The 24,800-nt window shown below is 39.4% G+C and overlaps 2 protein-coding genes across 3 annotated transcripts in view; both read right to left on the bottom strand.

The window, feature by feature from the left end:
* The window catches only part of LOC120425491 (uncharacterized), an 83,929-nt gene that overhangs the window by 26,370 nt on the left and 32,759 nt on the right, over nt 1–24,800 (bottom strand). The window lies entirely within an intron of this gene.
* On the bottom strand, nt 22,097–22,773 carry LOC120425496 (uncharacterized). Its single transcript, XM_039590045.1, has 2 exons — nt 22,268–22,773; nt 22,097–22,172 (listed from the first exon to the last, which is right to left on the bottom strand). The coding sequence occupies exons 1-2, from the start codon at nt 22,771–22,773 to the stop codon at nt 22,097–22,099; spliced, it is 582 nt and encodes a 193-aa protein (XP_039445979.1).

The following is a 24,800-nucleotide window of genomic DNA, read 5'->3' as shown; positions in this document are numbered from 1 at the left end:
CAACACACACAAACACGTACGCAACAGAAAGAATTGCCGACACACCTCCGTTATGGCAGACACTCACAACAAGAGATCTGCGAAATTTTAGCATGGAGCGTTCCAAACACGTGCGTATACAAAACGATTTAGTAAATTTAGATACAGTTGTCTACCGAACCTAATTTATAAGAAGATGATGAAGTTGTATTTTTCTATACATTACATCTTTGCTAAAAATATCTTTTCATGTATGGTAGGGAGCTGCCGAGGAGGACTGTTATCATTATTTATACTTCGTAAGCGGATCGTCGTGGGTTCGATTCTGCAATGAGAAAGTTTAGGAATATATTGATTTGCTCCGTCTGAGAATTAAGTTACTTTTATGGATTACGCTTCTATTTTTAAGTTTTTAAAAGAAGTAATTCTTACTCGTTTTTATTTACTAAAATAATAACTTAATCTGCGTAACTAAAATGGGTGACATAATTTGCCAGATCTTTAAACATGAAGTTTCGTTGGAAAGGTCCAATTACATTTGAGGGGTTACATACATGTAGAAAATCTCAATATTTCATATTCCTGAATATTTATTAAATCCTTTAAAAAGATGAATTCCAATCACTCCTGAAAGTTTCATGAAGATATGTCATGATATAAGCGAGTAGAAGACGATTTGAGTTTAAAGTGTTGCCATGCGCAAAGCGGACTGTCAAACTTTGTGAGCGTTTTTCTCGGAACAACGAGTTGATTTACGGGTGCCACGATATCTCGAGATTGGATGGACCAAATTGGCTAAAATTTGGGGTGAAGACTCTCAAGACATATCCCTTGTGCATGACGAAGCCCGGTTTTGAAATTTTGCTTTTCAAAAAAATAAAAAAATCAAAAATTGACGATTTTTTTTATATGAAAAACACAAAAATATTTTTATCTTTTTTTTAATAAACTTTTTTAAATCGGCCTTCGTCATGCACACGGGACCGGTTTAATGAGTCTTCACCAAAATTTTGAGCCGAATTGGTCGAAGCAGTGTTGAGATATCGTGGCACCCATTTTTTGAAACTGCTAACTTAAAATAGCGGCAATGATGCAACCAAATGTTTTCAAATTTATATTGATTATAGTTAAAAATGTTTATGTTTAGGTCCTGAAAGCCTTACGTCACGCTAAAATCAGCCAAAATTTACGTCACGCTTTTCCTATACTTATAACATGCAATGTCACACTTGCTCAGACCCCCCTCCCCCCCTAGAGCGTGACATACTTTATGGATGACGCCAAAAACAACTTAAAAAAAAGTTTGAGTGTGTGCCAATACCAACCCTAGACATTTTTGCCGATTTACATGTATGTAACCCCTTAATTACCCTAATATGATGCTATTTGAGTTTATTTCTGGTCACTTATCTAGCAACCGAATATATGAAGGTCATTATCCGCCAACTCACACAATTCATTCCGTTCAGTGGCTTATGTGGACAAATGCGATTAGGATGCTTTTATACGAAATAGGGTGGTTCAAAAAATAGCGAGAAAAAAGAGCTCACAGTTGATAATATTTGTCAATGATTTTCAGGATGTTTTACGTAACATATCCAAACATCTATTGACAGGATTCTGAGATATGATTTTTTGAAAATAAAAAACTGAGTTTTCGACGCGCCGTGATTCAGGTAAAACTAGCAATTAGATTTTAAATCTATATTCAAAGCTTTACTATTGTATTCAATAGCTGAAAGACTTGTTCTTTTCATGAAAAACATCATTTCTGTATGATGTTTGTAAGCTTTATTTGTTAATTTGGAGCTTTTCAAAAGTTTTAATCATCAATTTATTTAACAACTTTTCTTCAAAACTTATAACATTGGCAATATAGTTTGACTATCGAAACAAGTCGATTTTAATGTTATTTAAAAGTTGATTTTAATGTTTTCTTAATTTGTTATGTTGATTTTAATGTTTTCGAAATGTTTTTTGAATACACAAAAAATGCTAGCAAAATGAGACCTGACACAGACGGGAAGATCATGAAACTGTGACACATTCTCCGGGCTAGTATGCTTCTGGGAAAAGTTTAAACTTGATTTAATTGCGAAATAGATGTTGTGATTGGGTTTTGTATAGTTGAAGGCTTGTAAAACCAACTTTTACAAACAGTCAAAGAGTTATAACCTTGACTTTTGACGCAAGTGAATTATAAACTGCAATAACCCGAAATATCGTGTTTTCGGGAACCTCAATCAGCAAATACACCTCAAAACCACCTCCGGAAACCCGAATTATCTCCGGTAGTCAAACTTACATTTACAACGTTATTCGACGTCATTTCGGTTACGTCACGGTATAACAAGTTCGACTTTTTCGATTATTTGACCCCCGAAAAATGATATTTTTCCAAAACATTGGAAAATTATCGTTGTATCTTTCTCCGTTGGTTATGAAATTATCGATAGTATGTGCTGCGATGGACGGCAGCATGTTCAAGCGTCGATATCTAGCGAAAACTTTACAATCGAAAGTGCTCCTAACCATGATTTTACAATGCTCCGGATTCCAAACATTTTCACAACATCACCGGCCAAGAGGTCGTCCAATTTTCACTTCCCACTAACATTCGAGAGTGGTGGTGGGTGATTAGCAAGTGAAATGGATTTTGTTTTCGCTAATTGATTCCTCGCTAATGAGAATTGCTTTGCATATACCCACTTTTAGTCTTAATTTGGACCGCTTTTTGATGCAGTTTCGGCATTTTCTCTCTTCTTCTCACAATGAGGGGGGGGGGGGGACTGAGGACGAATTCGCTGCGATTTTAATAAATTGTAGCTCTATACAAGATCTGTTTATGCCATACATCGTCATGATGGTTTAACCTCACGTTTGAGTGCTGTACTTTCCTGTGGGTCATAATTTGATTGTTTACAAACGAGCTCACTCTTTTCTGACATTGATCAGACGTAAAGAAAACATAGAAAGCAAATAAAGCTGCCGGCAAGCGCCATCGGGTGGAGTTCGCCAAATTACTTGAGTAGTGCCAAATGATTCAAGTGAGCTTCAACTTAAATATTTACACGCGTCGAAAGCACGTGCGAAACTGGCGGCAATCTGAAAACGCTTCGATTGAAGTGTTTGGACAAACTACTGAATTTTGCGCAGTGTTGTCTGGGTTTAGAAATGCAAATAGATGACTTCTTTATTAATGACGCTTGTATTGTAACCAAAACCAAACATGATATGTTATTCCGTCAACTAAGGTGAAACGTGAATACAGTCTTAATATGGAAAGCGGTTTTAGTGCAATTTAAAGCTTTAAATGTATAATTAAATTTAAATTAAACAAACCTAAAAATTTATAAATATATAATGGCTCGTTTTCAAGGTAAAATAAGTGGTTAAAATAATCTTTTTGCAATTCCGTCGTGAAACTACTTACTTTTCCTGTCATTCTTGAACGACGAAATAGCCTACTTTTCTGTACCAAAAATAACAGAATCGAATAGCAACACTTTTCAAAATTAATGCTGAAAAGTTCTACTTTTCAGCACTGAAATGGGTGCTGAAAAGTTGAACTTTTCAGCACTTGTTTCGAAAAGTAACACTTTTCAAAAAAATTTTGATTTAAACGATTTATTGACAAAATACTTGAAAATTTGACTTAAAATTTCACTCAATGGGTGTTTTTCGGAATTGCAAAAAATGTTGTATGGAACTCGTTTCAAAACTTGATTTTTTCAGCACCCTTCGTATTTATCCAACTCGGTGAACCTCGTTGGATAAATGTACGACTCGTGCTGAAAAAATCCTCTTTTTGCAACTTGTTGCATAAACTACTATTTCGTAAAAAACGTTTTTTTACATCGATAAAACTCGGACCTCACGTTTGAGTTATGCTTGATTGATTTGGTTTTGAGATTTAGCCTTTAAAACGCTTTTCAAATGTTATAAATACACTATTAATACACTATTAATATTTTTTTTGAGGTAATTTTGTGGTGATGATTAAATTTTAATCATCACCACAAAATTACCTCAAAAAAAATATGAATTCTGTTCTCAGCATGTAAATCAAAACCTTCCAAGTTTCCTCTTTAGTCCGTGTGGTTTCCACGAAGAAACCCTCCAGCACATGATGTAATTGCTCATAGCAAAATTATTAATTGATTTTATAACGTTTAAACATGATCGCCCTGGTCGTAATTGTTATGTGTAATTCAAGCTATTAATTGATTCGAAATTAATACCATCCGTCCTCCTTACTCTTGTTTTACAAGAACATAGCAATAAATTGAACACTATACCCCTTACATGAAATTCCACCGCCATCCAGTACAATACACTGAATGGCATTTTTTTTTAATTTAACTAAGATACACAAAAACATTTTCAAAATAAATTTATGAACAGATTGTGTAGTTTCATGCGAGTACAAATTAATTTACAATCATGAAATCTAAACATAACTGACATTTTGCGCTACTGTGTACAGTGTCGAGCCCCTAACTGATACTAAAAAGGGCTTCGAGGTGCGTGAGACCCAAGTCTGCCCATGATCGATTGTGGTTTAGATGTGCGGTTCGGCCAGATGAGTAACAGATAATGCCATGGTTGGCGCGCAAACCTGGCCAAGACCCTGGCGTTAGCACATGTGGCCACGAAACCAATCACGGAAGCCTTTCCCACATTGTTGTGTCTTCTCTTATCATAGCTTTTGCAATACGGGCCAATCGATCGGGCAATCCATCGGTCGTACATACACACACACACACACAACTGGTAATCAAATTTACAATTTAACGGCACTTAGGATTGTAATTCATCTGGCATTCAGGAAGGCGCAGACATACCTTTTCCCATGTGCAATTATGTGTGCCAACTTTATACTGTTATTCGCTGTTCATTTTTCTTCATGCGCTAAATATGTGCAAATGTTCTGTCCTAATAGATTTCGCACGTGGCGTATTTATGTTAAGCTTGTGTACGTGCACCATTTTTTCTCTAAAAATAAACGTTTAAAACTGGTCATTAGACATACACACTTAAGATAAGTAAAAATTCAATAATGTTCAAAAAAAAAAATCAAACCATCCACATTAACTACTCCCAAGTCTTTTGTTGTATCTGTTGAATGTTTCTGCTCGAACCTAGGAGTCCGAACGCTTTAATGGGGAAGACCACCCAAACCTCTTTCAACTCGAAGGAACCTACCGCCCCAGGGTTCGAACTGACGACCTTTGGATTGCGAGTCCAACCGCCACCAACGATTCCACCGGAGCAGGCTTGGTTTGGTGTGTTGTTTGTCCATTTTCGTTCCCCATCCGATGGAAGGCAGGAGCAGATGGGAATCAAACCCATGATCATCCGCTTGCAAAGTGGACAGCGTAACCATTCAACCACGCCTGCCAAATAAGTTCTACATGAAAAAAATGCATGTCAGCGTTCTTGCGAATTCATAACGGAACTGGGCGTTTTTTTTAACTTTTTAACTCATAGGATTCATTTCATCCTGGTATTCGAACTGAACCACCTTTGAATTGAGAGTCCAACTGCCGATCAACGACTCTATCGAAGCAGGTTTCCTTTTCCAGGAAGAAGACTCCTTCATCTGGACTGTCGGAACTCATAACTCATAACTCCAAAACTACAACCCTTTATTATGCCACTGTTTGGCTCACGTTACAATGTCAGACAAAGTGCGGTTCGTTGTTTGTTCTTGACCGCAATCAGGTCAGAATCGATTCGATCCAACGGAATTGCAGCACAGGCAAAATTTGAAAATTGTGACGGAATCTGCAAATAGCTAGGAATTTAGAACCGTAATAAGCAAGGAGGCAAATAACAAACCAAAACATGCATGAGGCTCACCAACCAATTGAGCACTGCACGCAGCATCCATTGGCATTGGTGGTTGGCCTCTAGTTTAGGTTTTGAGGTAGAGGTACAGTGAACTGGAATCCGGCAGCTGATTTGAATTTAATTTTTTCGCTTGACGATAATTGCAACCGTGAGAACAAGTAGCAAAACACTGGGGCAGTGGTTTGGTGGTGTGTAATATTGGGAAATTACCGCTTCTCTTTTCTTTGTAGATTTGTAGCGGCCTGGCATGAACGAATAGAATCGATTCTGAGCTGAAAGGGTTAAGTACCCGTTCCTTTCCTAACGAGAGTTCATCAATTTTTACTGTTGCTTCAACCAAGTTTAACGCACCGTTCGACTTTAATCGGAATGTGCAAGAACTATGTGGATCAAACTCTAATGATGTTGCCGATCGAAACCTTTAAACTGAAATTAAGTAGCCCTAATTATTTAGGCACAAGTGGGTCAAACTGAATTCTTATTTTAAACCTTATATTTATTTTGATACAGTCAAATCTTACAACTGTGTTAGCAAACAAAATATTAGTACCATTAAACAATCAAAGTGTCTATCAATAGTTTTAGTAAATTTTTAATATTTGGTTGCACACTTTATTGATTTTTTTCATACAGGAAAACTTAAAGTTTTTTTAATATATCGTCGTGCTCGTGTTATCTTGTCCTACTTGCACTTTGGGCCAAATTGAGTTAATAACGTCATTTAGTGTGTAACCTTTTTACAAGGTTTCGTGAAATAGTGTTTTTCTACTCAAATATCTAAAGCTTCTAGGAACAATAAAAATTAAGAGCATTAAATCCAAAAGTTAAGAACATCAAGAGTAGATTGGCCCTTACAGGCCTTATGGGTCATATTGACCCAAAAATCTTTTTTTTTTTTCTAAACTAGCCTTTAACACTGACCAACAAAATTTCTGCGCAGGCTCAACTCGAGGAGAAGCATGAAGTTTGGGGTCCCCAGAAACACGTGCACATCGCACATCGTGCACAAAAATGTTTAGTCTGGGCCGAATGGTTATCTCCAAATTTTATATGGAGAATTAGTGCTGATCGCTACTCCAACATATTGCATGCAATTTTTGTTTGTATGCGACAGCGACGAACCACCCATATTATCCCCAATTTGAAGAAAAACCATTCGGCCCAAACTAAATATTTTTTTAAAATTCAAAGTGCACGTATTTCACTTCATGCTTCCCCTCGAGTTGAGCCTGCACAGTAGGGTGCCCAGAATATGAAACATTTTCTCAAAACCTCGCTCCACAAGCCACAAGAATATTATTCCTTGATCAATTTTAGGACTCTGGGCCAAATATGAGCAAAATCGGTCAACACTTACCAATTGATACTCGAAGGTGAAGTTTTTATGGGAAAAATCGAAAAAATTCCATTAAATTATTCCCAAAAGTGAGATTCCCATTGGAAATTTAATGCTCTACAACTTTGTAGATCATACCAAAGCTGTAAAACTCGATCCTGAAACGTTATTAGCGATTTAAAAAACCAAACCAACTTTAGGCTCGGGTATCAATGGGTTAATCGCAACCGATTTCACTCAAAATTTGCACAGATGCTTAAAATAACCCAAAAAAAAGGTCAGTGTTATTTTCGTAAGGTCCTAAAAATCATTTTCCCATCATTACAAAAAAATATTCTTAGAGAGCCCGTATCCCAAAGAGCGTGCCAAATAAATTGCGAATACGTGCTGCTTTTTAATTTTTCTTCTTAAAACGTACCTCAATGAATATTATATTTTTCAAAAACCTTCAAAAAGTTCTTTTTCCGGAAAACAACTATGTAATCGATTGTTTGTCTATTCTTCAAACTTATGTGGACTACTGACTAGACTGGCTCGTCGTTATAAGAAAAATATTAAAATCGATCAAATCAAATCAAATTTCTCAGTTTTAACGCATTTTTTTTTTTGGTTTAATAAAAATAGTAAAAAATGACAATCATAAAAATTCAAATGTAAAAAGAAGGAAGGAATTCCCATACAAAATTGTATTACAATGGGCAAAGTTTGGACGCAACCAATAGCTCCGAAATTTTGGGGAGTTGTTTAGCGGCCTAGAAGCAACCGAAAAACCCTTGTTCTGAAAAATCGTTCATCTCGAGCCAAACTACTTCTATCATTTTTTCTTAAATGCTAGATATTATTGATGCTGTACAGATTTTTTCTTGGTTCTAATTTAGTTTAGTTTAATATAAAAAAACCCTTTACAATACATAGTTGGACATGTACGTTAGCGTGGATAACGGATGATGATAAAGACAAAAGTGATCAATTTTGTATGCTTCAACCGGAGTTTTAAAATGCTATGACCCCAGAAGCTAGCCTGAAAATTTTAACTGATTTGGTTATGGTTCCGTTGTTCCAGTTTTGATCTGAAGTTAGTATGGATCATTAATCAATTTACTATGGAGAATTGTAACCCCGAGCAGACGGAAATAACTTGGGAATAACATTTTTTGATATTTGAAAATACTAGGTCAATAACATTTTATGTTATTTATAACAAGATTTGTTATTCGTCGTTATGATTTTTTTGTTATTGGATTGTTATTGTAATAACAGACTAATAATATTTTTAGTTATTCTTCGAACAAATCTTTGTTATTATTTTTTGTTATTTTAACAACTAATACGATCATCCCAATAACAGTTGGAGATATTCTTCCATAACACAAAATGTTATTTCAAAATTGTTTTGGCTTTTAACCAATATCAGACCAATAACAAATTTTGTTATCATAACATAACCTGTTATTAAACTCTTATGCAAAAATGGATTTTTCAGGAAGATTCCATAACATTTTCTGTTATTTTAACAGTATTTCGATAGCGGTGTGCTCTCTTATACTAACTGACATTTTGGTAGTTGCGAGAAAATCGATTTTTAAACTTTGAATTACTGTTTCTGGAAAACTATTCGACAAACAATTGTTCTAACAATTTTAAAGTATGCACCTGACATTACTTAAAGACATTGTGAAATATGAAAACTTTTGAAATGCTAGAAAAATTTTGGCAGAGAAAATACGAAAAAAAATCATGCTTGCAATTGGCACAAGTGTGTTTTGGGAGGTAATTTGTATGAGTTAGCACAAACGTGCACAGGGCTTTGGTACAAAAGCGTGCAAAGTAAATTTATTGTTAAAATAGTTCAAATTAGTTGTTTCAATGTTATTTTTTCACGAGTTGGTTAATTTAAGCGTAAGAAAAACATTTTATATCAAAACTTTTTTCAAACACTTATTTTAGTTTGAATTTGGTAGGAAAATTAACCTTTTGGAAAAATTAGCATTTAAATCAAAATTTTTGTATGAAAAAATTAGTGAAATTATATTTTTTATGAATATAATTGTAAAACCATCCATAATACATCAACTATGACGAATACTAGGTTGATGTATTCCTAAAAACATAAGAAAATGATGTTGTAAAAACTTTTAGCTAGTTTATTTTATTTCAATAATATCATACGACCTTTCAAAAACGAATGGTATCCAAGGCACAAACCGTTATTTAGATTTATGGTGAATTGCAGTTGGAACAAGTGTGTCTCATGCAATGGAATCGATGAATGTATTGAATAGAACAAATGTGCCTCAAACAAATTAAATACGTAATATTTTAAAGTATGGACGACCCATACAGTTGTGCCAAGTGTGCAAATCAACTATGAAAGATATTGTTACGTAGTTTTTTGCATGGACGACCCCTGCAGTTGAGCTAAGAGTGCACAACGACTTGAAGAATATTAAATTTGACTTTTGGGTTGGGCTAAGTGGGTAATGGGTTGGGGAAAAATGTTGTTACGTCGTTTTTTTTTTGCCTGGACGACCCCTACAGTTGAGCTAAGAGTGCACAACGACTTGAAGAATATTAAATTTGACTTTTGGGTTGGGCTAAGTGGGTAATGGGTTGGGGAAAAATGTTGTTACGTCGTTTTTTTTTGCCTGGAGAACCCCTACAGTTGAGCTAAGAGTGCACAACGACTTGAAGAATATTAAATTTGACTTTTGGGTTGGGCTAAGTGGGTAATGGGTTGGGGAAAAATTTTGTTACGTTGTTTTTTTGCATGGATGACCCCTGCTGTTGAGCTAGGAGTGCACAACGACTTGAAGAATGTTTCAAACTGGACATTTAGGTTGGGCTAAGTGGGTAATGGGTTGGGGAAAAATGTTGTTACGTCGTTTTTTTTGCATGGACGACCCCTACAGTTGAGCTAAGAATGCACAACAACTTGAAGAATATTAAATTTGACTTTTGGGTTGGGTTCAGTGGGTAATGGGTTGGGGAAAAATGTTGTTACGTCGTTTATTTGCATGGACGACCCCTGCAGTTGTGCTAGGAGTGCACAACGACTTGAAGAATGTTAAAATTTGCCTTTTAGGTTGGGCTAAGTGGGTAATGGGTTGGGGAAAAATGTTGTTACGTCTTTTTTTTTTGCATGGACGACCCCTGCAGTTGAGCTAGGAGTGCACAACGACTTGAAGAATGTTAAAATTTGACTTTTAGGTTGGGCTAAGTGGGTAATGGGTTGGGGAAAATTGTTGTTATGTTGTTTTTTTTGCATGGACGACCCCTTCTGTTGAGCTAAGAGTGCACAACGACTTGAAGAATATTAAATTGGATTTTGGGTTGGGCTAAGTGGGTCGTGAGTTTTTTTTAATCTTTTTAAGTACTTTGTATGGGATTTTATATGAGCTTTATTGTGCAGGAAACATGTAAGCAAAGTTTCAGCTACGTAACAACATTTTACAAGTGGGTTCCAACCCAAAAGACCAAATTGAAAACATTCTTTAAGTCGTTGTCCACTCTCAGCTTAACTGCAGGGTTCGTATATGCAAAAAAAAATACTACGTACCGTTAGTGGGGGTGACACTGGGTCTGGGGGGTGAGATTGAGTCAAAGTATTTTTTTTACGGATTTTACCATTTCTCAGGTGCGTCTCTATGACTCTAAATTCTGTTAAAATGGTATAATATTGTATAGTAGCCCAACTCAAAAGTCCAATTTGAAACATTATTCATGTCGTTGTGCACGCTTAGCTCAACTGTAGGGGTCGTCCATTAAAAAAAACGACGTAACAACATTTTTCCCCAACCCATTACCCACTTAGCCCAACCTAAAAGTCCAGTTTGAAACATTCTTCAAGTCGTTGTTCACTCCTAGCTCACGTACAGGGGTCGTCCATGCAAAAAAACGACGTTACAACATTTTTCCCCAACCCATTACCCACTTAGCCCAACCTAAAAGTCCAGTTTGAAACATTCTTCAAGTCGTTGTGCACTCTTAGTACAACTGCAGGGGTCGTCCATGCAAAGAAAACTACGTAACAACATTTTAAACTAACCTACAGAACCTAAATACACTAATCCTAATCAATGGGTCGTCCAAACAAAAAAAAACTACTCCACTAAACCATTTTAACACACTACACCTAACTGATAATTCCTTCTCGCTTTCAAATGTGCACACTTGTGCTATTTGCCTTCCAAAATAGTGCTCCATAATATTGCTCAAACTAGTAAGGACACCTGGCAATTTACCATAATATTATAGTGTAATCGTATTTTTATGGATTTGCGTGTTTTCAAAAGGTCAAGCCATGATGGAAAATAAGAGAGCACATCCATGATGCGTTCTAAAATGTCAGTTAGTACAAATGGTTGCAAGGCGATATCTCCGCGTAGGAAACGAATTTTTCAGATCTGTTAGAAGCGTTTTGTAGGGAATTTAATTAGCTAAAAGATGGCATCATTAACTCATTTTGGCCCAATTTTCAGTTAGAACATTAGAGCACACCGCTATCGATTTGTTATTGAAATGGCATGAACTTTGTCATTACCGTCTGCCCGGGACTCTTTACAGCTTCTTATAGAAAATTTCTCAAAACCCTGTCAAGTTTTCCTATTCTTATGTTTCTTACATGTTTTGATCCGGGGGACAACCTTTACCAAATAAGCTAAAAATTTCAGGCTTACGTCTGAGGTCATAGTAATTCCGGTTGATGCAAACGGAATTGAACACTTTTGTGTTTTACATATATCCTTGAACCATGCTAATGTACGTGACTCAAAACGTTTTCTGACTAAATTTCCTTTGGTCAGTTGTCACACTTGCAAGAATTTTCAAAATGAGTCACGAAAGCACACATTTTTTTAATATCTCAGGATTGAAATTCTTAATTTGTATTTGTAATATATGGTCGTACTCACAATGTACAATTTATTCAAATCAATTGGATTGTAGTATTCCTGAATATTAAAACTTACGAGAAATTTTCTCAAGGTAGGGAAAATATACATATTTTAATCACTCTAAGCCGCTCGACCAAATCTCATAACTTTTGCAGTTTTCCGCTATTACATCAACATTTTTAGATAAATCAACAATGGAGAGTTACTTGCTCACTTTTATTTGAGCTATTTGTTACTTAGGAACAGTCAAAAACACATTATGAAAGCTGTAATTCTTGATCAAAGTGCTGACAGGCCGATAATAGAAATTGAATAGAAATAGTCTGAGAACGGGTATATTTCCAAGAATTCAAGAACGTACTCATTAAAACTTTTACCTCAAATTTCTTTGCTCCGTTCTGCTCAGACAACCCTCTTTCACATCATGAAGTGTGCCGATTACAACTTTATTAATTAACTTTGATTATAACATAACACAGCAATTAAACGCTCGTGCGGTGCACGGATCGTATTTTTGGTAAACATTAATAAGCCTTTCATATCCATCGTGGCCATGTGACGTAGGCGCCATGCTGTTACCTGAATAATTATGCACCATTTAATTCACTCTGGTCAAGTTTCCCACACTGACAGTCGTGTGTACTCCCCGCAGAGTGAAAAGTAGGGTAGATCGGTGGTTTAGGCATGGTTTGCGCAGCTAAATTAATTACATTAATCTCTCCTGAGCTGCAAGTGAATCGCAGGCACAAAAAAGCTCACTTTTAATTGTGCATTGTCAAGAGTTAACGAAGTAATCACAGTCCATCTTCCTTTCGTTTCACATACACACTCAAACACAAAAGCTCACCGCGGTCAGCCTCATCCAATTATAGTTCTCATTTCACTGTACCACAAAATTGCCAGCATGAATCACTCTCATTACAAGAAAAAAAGAAATGTCTCACAGCTGTACATCATCTTTGTGAAGTCTAAAGTCGTACGAAATGAAAAACATATCAATTTCACTTGTGTGTGGATGTGCCCACGTCGCAGACGAAATGAACGGAATCCCCTCGGTGACGACTGTCGAATTTTATGGTGGAAATCTGCACACCACTGCTCATCAAGATCAACCTACATTTTTCGAAAATAAATTCCTTCTCCTCCCAAAAGAGGTTGATAAACGTCATTTATCATTACAGTTATGTGCAGTGAACAATCATGCCCTGCTGAGGCACGTTCTCATCGGCACTTGTAGTGGTCGGGTACGTGAATGTACTTGAGTCATTGTGCACTATCGCACACCATCAACATCCGCCGCATGCCAATCCAGATAGATCTCTCAACGACGAGGACGGACGCCGGCTGCCCATCTGTCTGTCTGTCTGTCTGTCGGTTTGTGCCAGTTTCCATCTGATCTTCAACTATTTCGATACACATGTATGGGAAGCAACTGTAGAGATGGAGACGGATGAAATAGATCATTGAAAGAAGGAAGGCTTCTGTGATACTTCAAGGAGGAGGTCTTCGATCCTAAAAAGTTTTAATTTTGGCACGAGGCATATCCGCCTAAATACCGCAATAAGTTAAGTTAATACTATGGTCATCATTTGAGAATTACAATCAAAATCGTATTATTTTTTGTTTGATTGTCCACGCTTCATACAAAAAAATATTTTATTTGTATGCAAATTGTCCACGATGGACAAAGATTTCCAAAACAGTGTCCACGTGGTTTATGAATGGTCCCTAGGCTCTAATTCTCCATAACTTTGGAGAAAAACCATTCGGTCCTGTTGAAATATTTTTGAAAAGTTTATAGTGCACCTGTTTCTCTCAAACTTCATGCTTCCCTTCGAGTTGAGCCTGCGCAGAATTTTTTTTGGTCGGTGTTATAGTTTATTAAATGATCTCTCTTATAAACATCCGCGGGGTACCCGTTCATTCGGGGTTATGGCCATTTCTGCCAAAGATAAATAATTTGTGCCGGGTATAATAATCCATGATGTCACCCATATTGCCCAAACTCGTATGGTTCAGTAAAAGTCCCCCATCGGAACATCCCAAAGGGTTCCCCGCCACTTCATGTTATGGCCAATCTCTTGCCAAATTTGTCTCAAATCATTTCGGTACTCCGGTTCCACCAAGCTACCGGTGAGTCCCCTGGAAATCTGCTTGAAGATACTCCTTTCAGAGCGGATGTGCCTTATACACGGAGAAAATAAAAATCCCAAAATCGTGAACAAGCGTTCATGAAAATGGGAACCACGAACAAAGTGTTCAAATGCCATGGTACGTTTTTCAAAATCGTACCATGGGATTTGAACACTTTGTTCGTGGTTCCCATTTTCATGAACGCTTGTTCACGATTTTGGGAACTCTTTTTTCTCCGTGTAAAGTATGTGCGTGTGTGAGCAACAAACTTCATAACTTCGTCTCTGATAAATTCTTAATCGGTACTGAATTTTAAAGGTTATAAGAAATATAAGAAGAAATATTTCGTAGCGTGTATCTCAATGTACAGTAAAAAATATTAGGCTTAGTGATTTTTCACGCTCGAAAATAGCAAATTTCACGGGGACCTCAATATCAAAACACCGAATTTCACGCAAATTTCGCGGAACGTGAAAAATGTTAAAATAACTCTGAAAATATTATGTTTAAATCACAGAAACTACTTTTTATGCTTTATTATATATTATTCTTCAATAAACTGACGTGAACGTGACAAAAAAAACTCCCAATTATCAAAAAAAAACCGTCTGGTTTACGGATGGGCTCAATTTATATTTTGAAACAAAATGTAAGGCATGCGTATTCTCATTTATTGAATTGCTTTTTTAATATTCAACTAAAAACGGTTAAATTTTTTTTCGCTGATTTGCTTCTGTTTTATCAGTTTAAATTTTATTGAATTTCATATCAAAGCAAGATTCAACAATCTTGTCCATCTAAAATATGTAAAATAGTTAAAATTTTCTTCAACATTTGAACCATTCAAAATAATTTTAGAGGTTTTCATCTCTCTTTTTAACAAAACAAAATTTAAAATCCATAGGCAGAAATATTATAAATTGTTACGAAATCGAAATTTTTATTCAAAATAAGAACAGAAAACAAAAAAATGTATTTTTTAACGTTCAAGGGAATTATTCACACAAATAATCAAATATTTTTAAAATAAAACAGGACTCAGAAAAAATCTGAAATGTTTTAAAAAGGTGATTTCAAAGATTAAAAATACTCTTCATTTTATTTTAAATAAAACAAAGCTTGATTCTTTTAATTTCTTTTGAAATCATACATTTTAAACAAAATAGCAGTAAAATTTGTACTACAGCGAATTAAAATATTAGTAAATTTAGTTAGTTTCTATAGAGACTGAAAATTTTAATAATTCTTCAAATGGTTCATATCAATCTTATCAAACGAAGACTAATAAAATTTACTTAAATAGTCTTTATGGTTAAAATATTTATTATGAAGTCATTTGGAAAAAAAGTGATTTGAGAAAATTGATAAATTTCAAGAATCCGGAATCGTGGAATCGTCAAAATTCACTAACCCTATATATATAATATAGTAATTGAACATAAAATTTCACGGGATTTCGCGGAAAAAGCAAAATTTCGCGAATTTCACGCTGTCCGCGAAATCGTGAAATTTCACTAACTTTACTTATGGGAGAACTGTCATTTCTATCACTCGAATCCGGTGCTCTATTAAACCAGGATATTCACTAGCTTAATTCTACAGTAGTTTATAAGATTATTTTTATTCCTTTTTGAGTTTGATTAATTATTTTGAGAAAAATCGTTACATTTTCACACAAACATAACATTTCACGGGATTTTGTGAAAAAAGCCAAATTTCGCGGATTTCACGCTGTCCGCGAAATCGTGAAATTTCACTAACCCTACAAATAATCAAATAATCAAACACAATACTTTTCTCCAGCCAACAAAAGAAACGGTGCTCGTTCAAGTGATGCCGCAAGTGTAATCCACTGAAGCGTTTTGTTCTTCGGCCTTAGGTATCATCCGTGTCAAATCATTTAATCTGGGCCTGACGGTAAAAGCGGGTATTTCGTGCATGGTAGAGTTTACTTGACCGTAGGATTTGCATTTTACGGCAAGTGTCGGGCTAGAGTGCGTTGTTAGCTACGGTGTCGTTTTTCGCCCAAACGTCTGGCTCGATAATGTAGGTCAGAGGACGTGATTGCAAATATGCAAAAGGTATGCTGTTGCATTTGGGTTATCCGGATCACGAAGTAACCTGATTTGGCTGCCCTTGGGTCAAAATTGATTAAGTGAGGATTTTGAGTGTTTTTATTAAATGGTTTAATTGTATTTTTTCAGCTATATGTTTCACACCATTGTAATATAAAAATTCAATAGTATTTACCTTTTTACTATTTTTTCTAGCTCAATCAATCGTTTAAATGACAAAACGATGAAAGAAACGCGAAAATTCAAAATGTTTATACTCAATGTCTTACTCTGCACATCAATCATAAGTAAAAATGCACGACAGTAGCATAAAACAATTCATTTAATATGCCATAGCATGAAAACAAAATTATTTTTTCAATGTCATAAAATTTAATACGAAAAAAACGAACGACACGTGTTCACCACTTGCTTTTTATGTAATGCTAAAAAGAAATTACCCTTAAATAATTGTTCCAGAGTGGTAAACCTTTCCGTTTCTAATGTCACACATAATACAGGCAATATCAGCAAGGTTAGACCACGCCGGATTTTACGGGCAGTGTAATTAAAATAACTTTGGAGAAAGATTTTCCATTTATTTTCATCTCTCTCTTGCTCACTTCACAAGCTCTGAATTCTACTGAAATATTCTGTACACTTTTATGTACATGACAGTTTAATGACATTCTTCACCATCACCGCTAGTGCCGGCGAGGCTCGTGCATACCTCAACTGCTGCTGCTGGCCACGTTCTGTTTGGTGTTTCCTGCTCTTACGATGTGCAACCGCGACTGCTATCTCCCAAGTCGAATCAGCTGCCATCACTGTCTGGGGTCTGCCCATCTTTCTCCCACTTTGCTGCTCTACTCCGGCCTAGTGTAAAAGAGGGGGTTTAATGCTCAGTCAGTCCGACCAAGTCAGGTGAATTCCCATGCTCGTTTTTGGTGTTGCTGCTGCTGCGGGATATGAACGCTCTCCGGCGCATCTCAGCCATTCCATTTATTGCTGGCTCTGCGCGACTTTCCGCACTCACTGGACAGATGTGGCCAGGCAGCCTGGGAGAAACGAGTAATTCATCTCATGCTATATTTAACATTTAGTTCGCCAGCAGCAGCAGCATACATGAAATGAGTTTATCGTGTTATCACGTTCATCACATGCCTATTAACACCCGTTTCTAGTTTTTCGCCTTCTGCCGACCCCACCCCCAAACTGATCTACGGCACAAGTTTTAATTTTTCAACTGCACTGAAACTTCTGTTTTTAATTCACTATCAGAAGGCTTTAATCAGAACGATTAATGCCAGGCTGGAACGCAAGGGTATGTGTAACGGAATTAGCCATGTGCCGCCGCGATAGAAAATCCAATGTCCACGTTTTATCGCAGCAGATTGATGCATTCAAAGTTAATTAATAATTTCAGCCGCGCGCCATCGACTAAATGTTAGCGAGTGCCTCCACCTTCGTGTAATACACCACCCCGTAAACAGGCCAATTGATTAGGCAGCAATTCATTCTTCCCAGCTATTATGTCGGCAAAGGGAAAACGTAGATTCCAAGACTGACCTACATTCCACATGTGGGCTTACTGACGACACAGCAAAATGCTTTGTTGCACCTCATAAAATTTAAAAAAAAAACACCTGCATTAAATCCAAGAAATAGTCAGCCTTAATGAAATCCTAGGAAATAACATGATGAGTCATAAATCATCTGAAACCATGAAGCCTTGCTTGAAATGCTTGGGCGGGATTTGAATGATTTTTTAATGTATCCATATTGAAAAAAAAATTTAAGCGGATCATAAAATTGAAGCCGTTATTACAGTTCATGTAAAGGCAAAACTATTAATTGAACTAGTAATTGACTCGTCAATTGATTTTATTTTATGTTTTTGTCGGCCCGAAAAATCAGGGAGCAAAAAAATATTTCAGGAAACTTCAAAATGTCAATGAAAATGTTAGTGTATTCAGCTGAAATCAATTTAAAATGCATTACCCTGTGTTTTGAATCATTTTAGCATGTTTGGGCTAGTTAAAAAATCTTTTGAATATTTGAAAATTTTCTATGTTTAGCATCGCAAATTTTTTTTTTTGCTGACATTTTTTGAAAACTAATAGTTGCAAAACAACTGAATTGGTGTAAAAAACATTTTTGAACACTTTTATGATAAAAATGTTGAGACTATGACTAATTGTTTTATCTTTTATATATTTTTTAAAATTGGGCCACCATCCCAAATTTCAGCCTATTTGGTTGCAAACTGGCTCGTTGCAAAAAAAAATCATGCTTCATACAAAAAGATAAAATTGTGTATGGAGAAATAGCCACGCAAGAGGGGTGAGGCCACGTGGTTTATGCACGATTCCTAAGATCTAAAGTATTAGTTTGCCACACCTCATCAGTTGTCATGCTATGCGGGGGATACCCGTCGCCGAGCCATCCGAGTTACGATGCTGTGGGAAAGTCTTGCCGATCATCACAAACACAAACCTTCCAATAATCACAATAAACTTGACCAACTAAAACATCAACGTGTCTTTTGATCGAAGATGATAAAGTAATGTCTTTTGTTTTATTGCAAAGCAGTTAATCACTTAACACACTGCATACACTATTTTAAACATAGTTGCTGTCATTCTCATGCTTGTAACTAACATTTCTGCAGTATGGATTCAATTGAAATTTTATGACTTTTTATGTCAAAAAGTATTAAAATTTCATTAAAAACAGGTGCAGGTGGTTATGTTACACATGACCAGTATGACAAAGAACTTAGCAGAAAAGCTTTTAAAACTAAGCCATTTTGTTGAATTATGCGTCAGATAAAATCAAAGCATCATTGGATTTTATTTTCGCTCAATTTCTCTTTATGCTTTGTATAAAAAACCATGATATCTGTATGGTTCGATGTTTGTCCCCCAATCGGAACAATCGTGAGGTAGCGGCCTCTCCAGATTGTGGCCACTTTTTTTCGAAATGGCCAGTATTGAAAACCATGAGTTGTGATACCCATATTGCCAATACTCGTTGGTTCAGTAGATGTCTCCCTGGGCAAACTTTCCTTTAGGGAACTGGCCACTCCCGTTTTTCGCCAACTTTTTTCTAAATTGCTATTTTCATTACCAATATTGAAAACCATGAATATTGATACCAATATTGCCCAAAATCGTATGGTTCGGTAAATGTCTTCCTGAGAGAACCTCCCTGAGGGCACCGGCCACTCCAGGTTGTGGTCAATACGGTCAAAATGGCCATTTGCATTACCAGCATTGAAAATCATGAATTTTGATACCCATATTGCCCAAAATCGTTTAGTTCGTTAAATGTCCACCTGGGACAACCTCCCTGAGGGCACCGGCCACTCTAGGCTGTGGCCAATACTGTCATGGCCATTTTCATCACCAGTATCAAAATGCCAGAAGATTGATACCCATATTGTCCAGTCTCGTATGGCCTTCCATCGGAACAACCCGGAGGGATCTGACCTTTCCGGGTCTACATACCATACCAATCAGCATAGCGCACCAGGTACGCGTGCTGTAGCAAGAAGACGCTTCCATCTTTCTCGGTCTTGTGCTGCTACTCTCCAATTTCCCAGGTTACAGATCTTCCGGATGTCACCATTCACTTGATCTCCCCACCGTGCGCGCGGTTTCCCTGCTCTCCTGCCTGTTCCGCCAGCTGGTTCAGCGCGGTCAAAAAGCAGTCTGACAGGCTGGCTTTCGTCCATTCGGGCGACATGGCCGGCCCACCTGAGCCTCCCGATCTTCGCCTGGGTAGCGATGGTCGGTTCTTCAAGAAACGCGTGCAGTTCGTGGTTCATGCGTCTTCGCCACACTCCGTCAGACACCTGCACTCCACCGTAGATCGTTCGTAGCACCTTCCGTTCGAAAACTCCAAGGGCACGTTCGTCCTCCTGCCGCATCGTCCAGGTCTCGTGGCCATAGAGGACTACCGGTCTAATCAGTGTTTTGTACATCGTCAGCTTCGTGCGGCGTTGCACTCGATCCGATGTGAGGGTCTTCCGTAATCCGAAGTAGGCACGATTCCCAGCAAAAATACGAGTCCGGATCTCTTTGCTGGTGTCGTTGTCGGCGGTTACCAGCGATCCCAAGTACACGAACTCGCTCACCTCCTCCAACTCATCACCATCCACAGTTAGAGGGGTGAGGCTTGGGGGGCCGACATCCTTCGAACCCCTTCCTCTCATGTACTTCGTCTTCGTCGTATTCATGCCAAGTCCTACACGTCTTGCTTGTACCTTCAGTCGGGTGTAGACGTCCATCACCGTCTCCAGGTTTCTTGCCACAATGTCGATGTCATCGGCAAAAGCAAGCAGCTGGTAGGACTTGTTCATGATCGTGCCACTCGTTTCGATGCCCGCCCTTCGAATGATGCCCTCAAGAACGATGTTAAAAAGCGCACAGGATAAGCCATCACCTTGCCGCAGCCCTCGGCGTGATCCAAAGGGTTCCGCTAAATCCCCCGAAACACGCACGTGACACATCACACCATCCAAGGTAGCCTTGATCAGCCGAGTCAGTTTATCCGGAAACCCGTTCTCGTGCATAATCTGCCATAGCTGCTCGCGGTCGACTGTATCATAGGCCGCCTTGAAATCGATGAAGATGTGATGTGTGGGCACGTTGTACTCACGACATTTCTCGAGGATCTGTCGGAGACAAAATATTTGGTCCGTGGTGGCGCGCGCGCCAGTGAAGCCCGCTTGGTAAGGCCCCACGAACCTCCTTGCATGGGGTGACAGCTGACGGCAGAGGATCTGGGAGAGGATTTTGTAGGCCGCATTAATAAGCGTGATGCCGCGGTAGTTGCCGCAGTCCAGCTTATCGCCCTTTTTGTAGATGGGGCACACGACGCCATCCATCCATTCCTCCGGTAGCTTCTCCTCCTCCCAGATCTTGGAGATCACACAGTGAAGCGCCCTCGCCAGTTTCTCTCCTCCATATTTGAAGAGCTCACCGGGTAACCGATCCTTGCCGGCAGCTCTGTTGTTCTTCAGCTTCCTGATCTCCCTCTTCACCGTCTCCAGATCAGGTGCTGGGAACTGTTCATCAGCTGCGGGTGCTCCAAGGTTGACTCCATCGCCGTCTCCGTTCGCTTCATCGCCGTTGAGGTGCTCGTTGAAGTACTGCTTCCACCTGTCCAACACCTCGCTTTTGTTCACGATCAAGTTTCCCTCGTTGTCCCTGCATACATCGGCTCGCGGCACGAAGCCTTTGCGGGACCGGTTCACCTTCTCGTAGAACTTCCGCGACTCGTTAGCTCGGAATAGCTGCTCCATTTCTGCGCAATCCCGGTCTTCCTGCTGGCGCTTCTTGAGCTTGAAGACCGCGACCTGCCGATTCCGAGCCTGCCTGTATCGTTCCACGTTCCCTCTCGTCGTCTTGTGCAGCTTCCTGTCGTAAGCTGCCTTCTTCTCGGCGGTAATCCGTTGGCACTCGTCGTCGTACCAATCGTTTCGGCTGACTCGGATCGCACTACCCAGTGTGGCTTCCGCTGCACTGCCGATGGCTGAGCGTATGCGACTCCAACCATCTTCGAGCGAGGCTGCGCCAAGTTCCTCCTCACCTGGCAGATTCGCTTCCAGCTGCTGCGCGTAACTGTGGGCCACATCTCCGCTCTGCAGACATGCGGTATTGAACGGAGGGGCCCGCCGGCTTCGGCGTTGGTTAAACACCGTCGACAGCTTTGAGCGCATGTCAACTCCAACTAGGTAGTGGTCCGAGTCAATATTCGCACCGCGAAAGGTGCGCACGTGCGTTACGTCCGAGAAGAATCGGCCGTCGATCAGGACGTGGTCGATTTGCGTTTTCGTCCGTTGGTCAGGTGATGTCCAGGTGGCTTTGTGGATGTCCTTGCGAGGAAAGTAGGTGCTCCTGACCACCATTCCCCGGGAGGCTGCAAAGTCGATGCAGCGTTGGCCGTTGTCATTCGTGACCGAGTGCAGGCTTTCTGGGCCTATAGTCGGCCGAAACATTTCCTCCCTTCCGAACCGAGCGTTCATGTCCCCAATGATGAGTTTCACATCCTGCCGCGGACAGCCGTCATACACCTCCTCCAGCGTCGCGTAAAATGCTTCCTTTTCATCATCGGACTTTTCCTCGTGGGGGCAGTGCACGTTGATGATGCTATAGTTGAAGAAACGGCCTCTTATCCTCAACTTGCACATCCGCTCGCTGATCGCCGTGAAGCCGAACACGCGATCCTGCATCTTGCCCCGCACAATAAAGCCGGTACCCAGCTTCTTGTCCTTGCCGCCGCTCAGAAAAAACCGGGAATCGGTCTGCCGACCTGGCCAGTCGAGCACCTGCTCCTCCTCCAAGCACACCTCCTGCAGTGCCACAACATCGAAGTTGCGAGGTTGCAACTCTTTCGCCAAAGCGAATTCGAAACCCAGAAAGTTTAGAGACCTGCAGTTCCAAGAACCGAGTCGCCAATCGGTGATCTGCTTTTTAATGGGCTTCTGCCGTTTGTTCCGGATCTCCAATCTTCTTGCCATTCGCGATCCTCCCTTTTCGGTAGGCAGCCTTATCAGGGCCGCGCTACCTAGTCTCGGGGCGACGAGTTCGCCTAAGAGCTACCGAAACTTAGCTCCGGTTTTCTCTCGCTACCGTAACGGGGGCTTTTGTCTCGAAGCCTAACGGTCTTCATACCCGGAAGCGAACGTAGCAGCAAAACATAAATTTGCTGCTTTGGAGTTGTGTGCTTTTGCGCTACCGAAACCACTTTTTAAATTTTCAACAATTTCAAAAACTTTTGCGACTTTTTTTTCCAGAAAATTTTGCACTTCCGGGTCTTGGGGCCAGAATATTCCAGTGGCTCTCAATAATTCCGGCTGGCCTGCCTCCGCTTGGTCTACTCCTAGCTCCAGGCTAGCTGCTTTTCGGCCAACTGCTTTTGGGCCTCCAGGTCATCTGATTCCCGGTCCAGTTTGTTGTTTACTCCTCGGCGTCCAACGATAGATTGATTTCCCAGGTTTGACCGAGCGGGCTTATATTGGCTTAGAATGGAGACGGATGCCCCGCCCCTTTGCGCCGGTTATCCCATTCCTACGTCATTCGCTTTTTTAATGCACTGGTGGGGATGGGAAGTCGTAAAGGCAGCATTTTTGCCAACGATTTTCATTCCATCGTCATCGTTCGAACCGACAACATCGTAGCAGCAGCAGCGGAAAAAACAACGACTGGAGGAAATCAAGAGCGAGCTCCGAGAAGAAGAAACACGCCAGCATGTGCGTGAAATTGCTGCCAAAATGACGTCGAAGGAGAAAAACAAGGCCTACTTGGATGGACGCTCGAGAAGATGGCCACAAGAATCAACTTCTGCTGCAATGCAACAAAACGGCGCTATTCAGGGCCAACGAAAAATTCACGAAAGAGTTATTGTTTTAAATGATTCATGCACTGCTTTTGATGCATTTTTATAGCTTTTGACGCTTGGCGTTTAAATTAATTGAAATATTTTCCCCCAAACAATTTCCATTTAAAAAAATAGAACGAATATTAACAATCAAACGTCAAACGATCGCAGTTTGCCAACTTATGAGGTTGCGGCCAATACTGTCAAAATGGCCATTTTCATAACCAGTATCGAAAAACATGAATTTTGATACCCATATTGTCCAAAATCGTACGGTTCGGTAAATGTCCACTCGGGAGTACCTACCTGAGGGCACCGGCCACTCCAGGTTGTGGCCAATACTTTTTAAATGGCCATTTTAATTACCAGTATCAGAAAACCAAGAAGTTTGATACCCATATTGCCCAAAATCGTATGGTTCGGTAAATGTCCTCCAAGGAGTACCTCCCTGAGGGCACCGGCCACTCCAGGTTGTGGCCAATACTGTCAAAATGGCCATTTTAATTACCAGTTTCAGAAAACCAAGAATTTTGATACCCATATTGCCCAAAATCGTATGGTTCGGTAAATGTCCTCCCGGGACAACCTCCCTGAGGACACCGGCACTCCAGGTTGTGGCCAATACTATCAAAATGGCCATTCTAATTACCAGTACCAAAAACCAAGAAGTTTGATACCCATATTGCCCAAAACCGTATGGTTTGATAAAGTTCTCCCCGGGACAACCTCCCTGAGGGCACTGGCCACTCCAGGTTGTGGCCAATACTGTCAAAATGGCCATTTTAATTACCAGTTCCAGAAAACCAAGAATTTTGATACCTATATTGCCCAAAATTGTATGGTTCGGTAAATGTCCTCCCGGGACAACCTCCCTGAGGGCACCGGCCACTCAAGGTTGTGGCCAATACTTTTAAAATGGCCATTCTAATTACGAGTACTAAAAACCAAGAATTTTGATACCCATATTGCCCAAAATCGTATGGTTCGGTAAATGTCCTCCCGGGACAACCTCCCTGAGGGCACCGGCACTCCAGGTTGTGGCCAATACTGTCAAAATGGCCATTTTCATCACCAGTATCAAAATCCAAGAAGTTTGATACCCATATTGCCCAGTCTCGTATGGCCTTCCATCGGAACACCCCTGAGGGTTCTGGCCACTCCGTGTCT

The sequence above is a fragment of the Culex pipiens genome, chromosome 1 (assembly GCF_016801865.2).
Source record: "Culex pipiens pallens isolate TS chromosome 1, TS_CPP_V2, whole genome shotgun sequence".
NCBI lineage: Eukaryota > Metazoa > Arthropoda > Insecta > Diptera > Culicidae > Culex > Culex pipiens.
The sequence above is the reverse complement of the archived record's forward strand: the minus strand, read 5'-3'. Positions and strand labels throughout refer to the sequence as shown.